At 44.3% G+C, this 8,750-nt stretch overlaps 1 protein-coding gene across 1 annotated transcript; it reads left to right on the top strand.

Annotated features, from left to right (window-relative positions):
- Positions 1-1,118: 1,118 nt before the first annotated feature.
- Positions 1,119-3,397, top strand: LOC119367706 (non-specific lipid-transfer protein-like protein At2g13820). The gene is made up of 3 exons (XM_037633150.1): positions 1,119-1,528; positions 1,615-1,692; positions 3,036-3,397. The coding sequence occupies exons 1-3, from the start codon at positions 1,219-1,221 to the stop codon at positions 3,140-3,142; spliced, it is 495 nt and encodes a 164-aa protein (XP_037489047.1). The 5' UTR covers positions 1,119-1,218; the 3' UTR covers positions 3,143-3,397.
- Positions 3,398-8,750: the final 5,353 nt, after the last annotated feature.

Here is an 8,750-nt window from a genome sequence, read left to right as displayed (position 1 = left end):
CAGGGGCAAATCTGATTACCGACCAGCCAACTACTACAGGTTCTTTTTTCGAGACGCGAACGCCCATCCCGCATTCTCGCTTCTTTGGCACTCTCATTGCATCATGAGGATCAAAGTTTTTGGCTGGCTCCTCATGAATGATAGACTAAACACGCGTAACATGCTCAAGCGTCGAATATATGATATTGGAGATGATCACAGCTGTTTGCTTTGTGGCACCCCTGTTGAGGAGACGGTGGATCATATGATCTTCACTTGCCCGTTTAGCCGATCCTGCTGGCAAAAACTTGGTGTTGATTGGCCCACTTTCACCTGCCGCCTCCAACTCCTCCAACACGGTAAAGAATCTTGGGGGCGCCCGCTCTTTTTTGACGTCTTTCTGGTGGCTGCCTGGAGTTTGTGGAAGGAAAGAAACAATAAACATTTCAGAAGAATCATTCCAAGCATCGATACCTGGTTAAGAAGGTTTAAGGAGGACATCAACCTCCTCCAACATAGGACTAAGGGTTCTCACCTTCCTTTTATTTCTGATTTACACTAAGGACAACAACCTTTCCTTCCATACCTAACCCAAAACTTGTCTGGGTTCGGGAGGAACTTGTGTGTAAAAATGTAACATTGTAACACCTTATACATATATGAAAAAACAGTAGGAGCCTTTCCTACTGTCCATTCCTTCAAAAAAAAACATTTTTTGAGCCTAAGTGATGTATATTTCGGTTATTTTTACATCTACATCACCTATTGGGGATGTTCTTACATATATTTTTGTGAGGCATATATTTTTGTTTTCGCTCTGACTAATTAAGAACACACTTATATAATAATGTAGGTTATTTCTCGAAACAAGCAAATAATAGTTGCCTCCTACAATACAAGTATGAAGGTAAAATGTCCAGGTTAAGGAATAATAAAGGAGAACTGCGACTGGTTGGGAGAAACAAACCACCCTAAATTTATGCACATGCATAAAGCCCTTTCCACGATTAGAATGCTGCAACAATAGACCAAACATGTGTGTGGTCAGGAGACAGTAGCAGCTTCCTGGTATATCATTCCGAAAATTCCGGCCGCATCCGCAGCAGACAATGCCCTCTTCCTCTTCCTACAACGTCCTTACGAACCACTACCTGTCAATACATCCAAGTTTTTTCCTGACGTAGCTTTGTGATATTACTTACCGGCATTGTTCATCCTGGGGAAGGAGCTGCCAGGAAGATGGAGATCACTGCCATTGCTCTTATTCTGGCGACGATGATTGTCTCCAAGGCCGCAGCGCAGAACAACGGCTGCTCGAGCGTGATGATGACCCTATCCCCATGCCTTGACTTCATCGGGAGCAAAGCCCTGGAGCCCGGCTTCTCCTGCTGCACCACGCTCGCCGGCATCGTCCAGACCGACCCCCGTTGCCTCTGCATGGTTCTCGATGGCAGCGCGGCGTCATTTGGCATCGCCATTAACCACACGAGGGCCCTGGAGCTCCCTGGCATCTGCAAGCTCCAAGCACCGCCGATTAGCCAATGCACAAGTCTGTAAATGTTACGATCCATTGCACCCTAGAGTAAGTAACATGTCGCTTCTTAAACTCATTACATCAGACTTCTCAAATTCCAGCCATCCCAGTTCCTCCAGCAACAACGCCAGAAGACCCACCGGAGGAGACGAGCAACCAAGTTGCAGATGCACCTAAAGGTAAAGTCATAAATAAGCCTAAACATGGAACATACCATGTGTTCATTTAAGATGCTTCATTATTATTTTCCTGTACAAAATGCAAGATCAAAATTTGCTTCGACTATGTCATCCATTTCTGGCCAAATAAAAGTTTTGGTACACATTACTGCAGAGTACACCAGTATTTACCACCCTAGACCAATGTAAGTTAAAAATTTCTGGTGATCAAGGTATCCCGATACATACGTAAAAAACTGCTTCCAGAACTACACGATGAATCAACAGTAGTCGAGTATTTAACAAAAAACTACCACAATTCATGAAACCGTGCCTATAAACTACCACTTTACAAATTTGTGCCGAAAACTACCATTTTCTCACTAATTCTTGACTAAAAACTATCAAGTCTGAAAAGAGCGCGATTTAACTCTTTTAAACGTGTTTCTGACTAGCTGGGCCCACATGTAAGCAGGCTAAAAAAGCAATCAGGTCCCTAGTTTTTTTTTTCAAAAAAGCAATCCACTCCTATAGCGCGTCGTGGTTGTGGCCGGCCCCTGGCCATGGCAGCGGCCAAGCCGTTGCTGTGGCCAGCCATGGCCGCTCGTGGCGGAGCTAGCCGTGAGTGGTGAGCGGTGGCCAGCCAGCACGCACGCGAGCCAGCCAGCCGGCCAGCAAGCGGCGGCGCTGCACGCACGCTCGCGGCGACGGCGGCCAGCACGCGGCGGCGGGGGCTGCTGCGCACGCAAGGCCACGGCACGCCAGCACAGCCGAGGCGGCTCCAGCCGGCCAGCAAGCGGCGGCGGCTGCACCCACGCTCACGGCGACGATGTCCAGCACGCGGTGGCGGCGGCTGCTGCGCACGCACGCTCACGGCGACGACGTCCAGCACGCGGTGGCGGCGGCTTCTGCGCACGCACGCAAGGCCGCGGCACGCCAGCACGACCGAGGCGGCTCCAGCCGGCGTGGTTGCGCCGCCGTCTCCAGTCCCGACTAGCGTCAGAGAGGTGCTTCGCCCGGGCGTCGCCATGCCGAAGAGCGCGAAGTGCACACGATGTGTTCGAGGAAATGCCAGAGAGAGGAGGAGGAGCAGGAGGAACAAGATTAATGCTGACAGGTGGGCCCATCCTGTCAGAAAGGCGTTTAGAAGACGCGAATCGGGCACTTTCCTGGCATGGTAGTTTTTAGTCAAAAAGTGGTAGTTTTCGACACAAATTTGTAAAGTGGTAGTTTATAGACACGGTTCTGCGAAATGTGGTAGTTTTTTGTTAAATACTTGCAGTAGTCTAGTGTTCCTTCAATCCAGTATGCAATACATGGTGAGAACTCAAGGACTAACTGCTACATCATTCAATTTAATGCAGGAAGCCTGAATTCGAATGCAACATCAAGCTCCAGGAACTCAAAGAATGCAGCAAATTTGATGGCCACTATGCTTATACCTACATGTGCATTAATCTATGTCTTCTAAGTGTTGGACAGTTTAATTTTCTGCAGCCTTGTATTAAATGACAAGACCAATAGGATACCATTTAGTTTGATATATCTTTCCGATGAGTCTCAGCAAAAAAGTCATGTCATTCATTATAAGAAGCCAATTAACTCCAGCGGATGTGCATAACATGAATTAACACGTATAGCTAGCTATGTTGACATAACATTTTTTGTCAAGCATACTTTGCGTGGGATTTTCGAGTTATCAAACTTCCGCAAGTAATTATTTGAGGTTTCGTTTGTGCATAACATGAATAAAGTTGTATAGAATAGCTGCAGTGATGTAACATGTTTTCAGAAGTAAATTTTGCCTGGAGATTTTTGACTTACCAAACTACTCCCTCCGTCCACAAATACTTGTCGGAGAAATTGATGTATCGATGTATTTTAGTTCTAGATACATTCATTTTTATCCACTTATCCGACAAGTATTTTCGGACGGAGGGAGTACTTTGCAAGGAATCATTTGAGACTTAGTTTGTGCATAACATGAATTAATTTATACTACCTCTTCTCCATAATTTGTCCCACAAGGAGACGCAGAATTGAAGTAATATTTGATGGGATAGCATACTTGTTCTCACTAGATATATTAGTAGTATGCCCATTTCATGAAAGCAAGAACGATAAAATTCCACCAAATATCACTCACTCTTTTGTCCTCCTAGGTATGCATGCGGTACAGATACGGTGAAACAAAGGATGTATAAAATAGCTGCAGTGACTTAACATGTTCTTAAAAAGTATACTTTTCCTTGGGATTTTGACTTACCATATCAGTGGTATATTGCCTTGAATAAAATGCATCATAGTCCTATTTCTTTTGTAAGTTGGGCCTAATTCTGCAAAATTGCACATCTACGTCCTAGAAGCATCCAAGTCGTTTAGCTTGCGATTTTCCTATTTCTAGATTCGAGCATTGTAATAGAGAAGCAAATAAAGTTGCACATGAACTTGTCAAGTTGGCTAGATTTTTCTTCATTTCTGATTGGCTCGAGGAACCACATAATGCAATTGTACCAATCCTAGTAAACGATGTAATGATTATTTCTGATGAATAAAGCCCGAATTTTCTTTCAAAAAAAAAAAGTCGTTCACGCCTATGCAGCTCTAATCCCGTTTGACCTGACACATGAGGCAAGTTGACCACCACCACATAGGCAATATTTTGAACAAAACACCCTGATTTTTGCTATTCTTATTTAGTGGCCCCCCCTCCCTCCCTCCCTCCCTCCCTCCCTCTCTCTAACCCACTCACATCACATCCCAGTCAGCCATGGAGGAGCTCCCACTGCGCCACGTCAGCTACGGCCTACAGCCGCCTATCATGGCCAGCAGTGCTTGTCGAGTACGTGTTGTTGCTGTGGTGCTAAGGTCCAGGCTGAGTAGCAGCCTCACCATCATTTGCACCACTCAGACCAAATCATTCATACACGCAAGCACAATATGGCTCCAGGCAGAGTCAGGAGACACAATCAACTAACTAGAGCAAACAGTAATGTGAATACGAGCCCGTTTAAGCAGAGGCGGAGAGAAGAAAATACCAAAAAAGATGGCCGTGTGGCATGCTCACCAGCCCGAACGTGATGGCGAGGCGTTTGCTGGGTACATGTCGTGCAGCACAAGGCGGGCATCTGATATGTACCCTGCCGTACGTAGCTCCTCGTGCGGCTCGCACACATCTCGTCCACCTCCCTCTGCTTCGTCTGCGCCCTTGCATGGCGCCGGCCGTGACGCTCCATGTAGGATGCGCCATGCGTCGCTGGGGGGCATCGAACCAGGACATGGACTTGGAGAGCAGGCGGTGGACCGATGGTCTCGTCTGGGATAGGCTAGCGAGCATGTGTAAGCATAGCACTGGAGAACCGCGACCTGCTCTTCCAGCGCAAGTTGTCATAAGCTGGCGCTGCCTCTCCGGCAAAGCATTTCGTCGAGCATGTTAATTGCTCCCGCAAAATCAGGTTCTTGGCAGATCATCACCTGCCGTGCGCCCTGAAACTTATCCAGCAGAGCGCCATGTCGCGCTGCCTGAAGCTCATCCAGCAGAGCGCCATGTCGTGCAGTTGCCTCCACCCGCCATTAGCTGACGCCGCCCCGCACACTGTTAGACTGCTGGAGAGAGAGAGAGAGAGGGAGAGAGAGAGAGACGTGGGTTCCACCGTTGCCATTAAGACACTTCCCTTTTCCGGCGTGCCCCAAGAAAATCTCCGGCGCCCGACGGGGATGCGTACAGAGAGCAGGTTGCCGTTGACAAGCCACGCCAGAACGTCCAAAAAATTAGAGGACGGAAATTTTCAGGGGTGTTTTGCAGGAAATGTTGTCTACATGACAGTGGTCAATCTGCCACCCGTGGACATGAACGACTTGAATACTTCTAGGACATCACTACAATATCTAAGCTCCCTCGATTGTAAACGTTGTAAGCGCTCCGGGGTTAGGAAGGGTCAAAGTGACCACGTCTCTTCCGGAAAAAGAAAGTGACCACGTCTTTTATTTTTATAGGTGAATCGTTTAGTTTTTTTTGGAGGACCATGCTCTCTTACTACGTGAGTAGGGTTTTTTTTAAACATAGTACAATCGTAGTCGCTCATATACGAGCATACACTCATCCTTATAAATGCACGTACGCATACCCTATTTCTATGAGCATCTGTGAGAGACTGAGTTAGCACATACTTTTGAGATTGATGAAGTCGCCCCAGACGCTTTCGTAGTCGATGAGAACGTCTTCTCCCATTGAACACACGTCGCCAAAACGCCTACAATAAATACATGAAAATGCAATATCTAAGCTCCCTCGATTGTAAACGTTGTAAGCGTTTTGGGGCTAGGAAGGGTCAAAGTGACCACGTCTCTTCCGGAAAAAGAAAGCGACCATGTCTTTTATTTTTATAGGCGAATCGTTTAGTTTTTCTTAGGAGGACCATGCTCTCTTACTATGTGAGTAGGTATTTTCTTTAAACATAGTACAATCGAAGTTGCTCATATATACGAGCATACACTCATCCTTATAAATGCACGTACGCATACCCTATTTTTATGAGCACCTGTAAAAGACTGAGTTAGCACATACTTTTGAGATTGATGAAGTCGCCACAGACGTCTTCATAGTCGACGGGAACGTCTCCTCCCATTGAACACACGTCGCCAAAACGCCTAGAATAAATACATGAAAATGCAAGCACCAATGTCCAGTCTAGAATTGAACTCTGGTAGGCAGGGATAACAATGTCTCCTAACCATCTAACAGTAGATATTCTTTACTGTTTGGGTCAACTATCCAACTATGTCTATCCAATACTTGATGGGTTACGTGACACTTACTCTCTGAACTAAAACCACGACATTTATTTTAGATCAGAGGGACTATTTTTTTGCGAGAAAAAAAGGGTTGCATGCCGCTCATGTACGACTGGTACTAGATGAATACCCCGCGTGTCGCGGGGGGAATTTGTAGTACTGTATAGGAGGAGTATTTTTGGAGCAAGTAAATACCAAAACCATGCATTAAAGGAACTATATAAATATATGTTTGCTTGAACCTTTGATAGAATTATGTGAAAAGTAAAAAAATTACTATATTGTTGTCGATAAGTGCAGAGGTAATGTGTTGGCCTGTCAATATGTTGCAAAAGAGTGTTGTTTATATTAAGCTTATTTAATGAAAAAAATCATATCATTCATATCTTAGTAGCCCTTTATTCTATAAGAACTTGCACCAAGAAATTCAAGAAGCCATCCTTAATGTTGTTGGAGAAGTGAACATCACTCGGTGCAAAAATTAGATAAATTCTGTGAAGCTCCCACTGACCCAGTACACATGTAGACTGCAACATTTTGTTGATATCGGTCAGAGCTAATTCATAATTAAGGGAAAATTCACCACCTGATTCAATCATACCGATTATTTGATATAGGTAAAATAAGAATTCTTTGCATGAAACTATAATTACGGATTGGCCTATGGACGTATGGCAAAACATGCATAGAACATGAACCGTCGTTGATCTTCCATATAGAGAGAGAGAGCACCTCCAGGTCTCAATATTGACACAGAGATCTCGAATAGTTATGTGGGGTAGAAAATTTACCTATATTATCTAAAAACCACATCATGTCACTGAAAAATATTGACACAGAGATCTCGAACAGTTATGTGGGGTAGAAAATTTACCTATATTATCTACAAACCCCATCATGTCACTGAAAATATCATCAAATGCAGCCGGAGATACATTGGAGCAATGTAGCAATGTCTCAGTGATGAACCTTTTGATATTGTCGTCTTGTTTGTTGTTTGGAGCAGCATGTTCTTCATATAAATGATTAAAATAGACCATCTTCAGCTTCCCATAGTAAATCTAGTATCAAGAGTGAGATGAATGTATTCCCATCTCTCTTGAATAAACTTCTTGGCACATACTATTTCTGAAAAGGACACATAGATTTCAACAATGAGGATAGTATATATAACACAACCACGGCGCCTTGATATCAAACCGGAGAAACAATTGGCACATAATTGTTCGCATACCCCATTTAGTGAATGGTCCTAAGTACATGCAACGTATTCTGCAAATCCAAAGAATTATACAAAATTAAAATACAACAATCTGATTATATTCAAAAGCAACCACTGTATACGGATGAAAAGAGTAATTTAGTGATATCCACTCTGTTAGATATTTGCATATAGAGAACCTTGATATAACAAACCAGAAGATCATCAAAAGATAGCTACACGGATGATCTGCAAGGCAGGGAGCACCGATCCAAACATGAGTCCACAAAAAAAAACAATGGTGAGTCAATATTGCTCATGCTGGTAATAGATTAATTCAGAATAGAAATACTCTAGAAAATTTAACGTGAGATGGGTAAATTTAACGTGTTGGAATTGAAGCAACCATTAGATGGCATTAACGACATTGGCTTGGGAGCCTTGATCGGAGAAAAATTACAGGTCATTCCAAGCAGCTTGGTCGGCAAGCTGCGGGAAGTCAGTTCGCAAAAAAATTGGCAACCAGTGCGTGCGGCTGTTGTCGGTGGGCTACCAGGATTGAGCAGTGCGTCGCTCCAGTGTCAATCGGGAGGCTTGCTCCCTCGCCACTGAGGTGTCCTCTCTTCGACAATTCTCAGGATTTATCAGCACCTCACCCCGTCGTCCACTTACAGGCTCTCCTGTCTATCAGCCCATAAGTTTCACAGTCTACCACTTCAGTATATGAGAAAATCAAAAGGAACCAATTCGGTGGAACGACCTGGTTCCGGCTAAGATTATAAATTACCTTCCAGCAATTAACTGGGTTGAGGCATGGATATGTAGATCAAAGAATCCAAAATATGTTTGAGAGTTAGTTAGACGTACACCTACCTGTATGTATATAACATGTAGACAGCTACAGAATATTAAAAATGTATGGTTGCAATTTGACATAGACCATATCTCCAATTGCAAGCTGTCTTTCAGACCTCTTCTTGTCTGCAAAGAACTTCATTCTTTCTTGTGCTTTAAGCAAGTTGTCCTTAATTTGTTGTGCTATTGTATCCCTGTCCAGTTGTGCCTGATGATCATCTCCCTCCAC

This window comes from Triticum dicoccoides, chromosome 2B (genome assembly GCF_002162155.2).
Source record: "Triticum dicoccoides isolate Atlit2015 ecotype Zavitan chromosome 2B, WEW_v2.0, whole genome shotgun sequence".
NCBI classification, from domain to species: Eukaryota; Viridiplantae; Streptophyta; class Magnoliopsida; order Poales; family Poaceae; genus Triticum; species Triticum dicoccoides.
The sequence above is the reverse complement of the archived record's forward strand: the minus strand, read 5'-3'. Positions and strand labels throughout refer to the sequence as shown.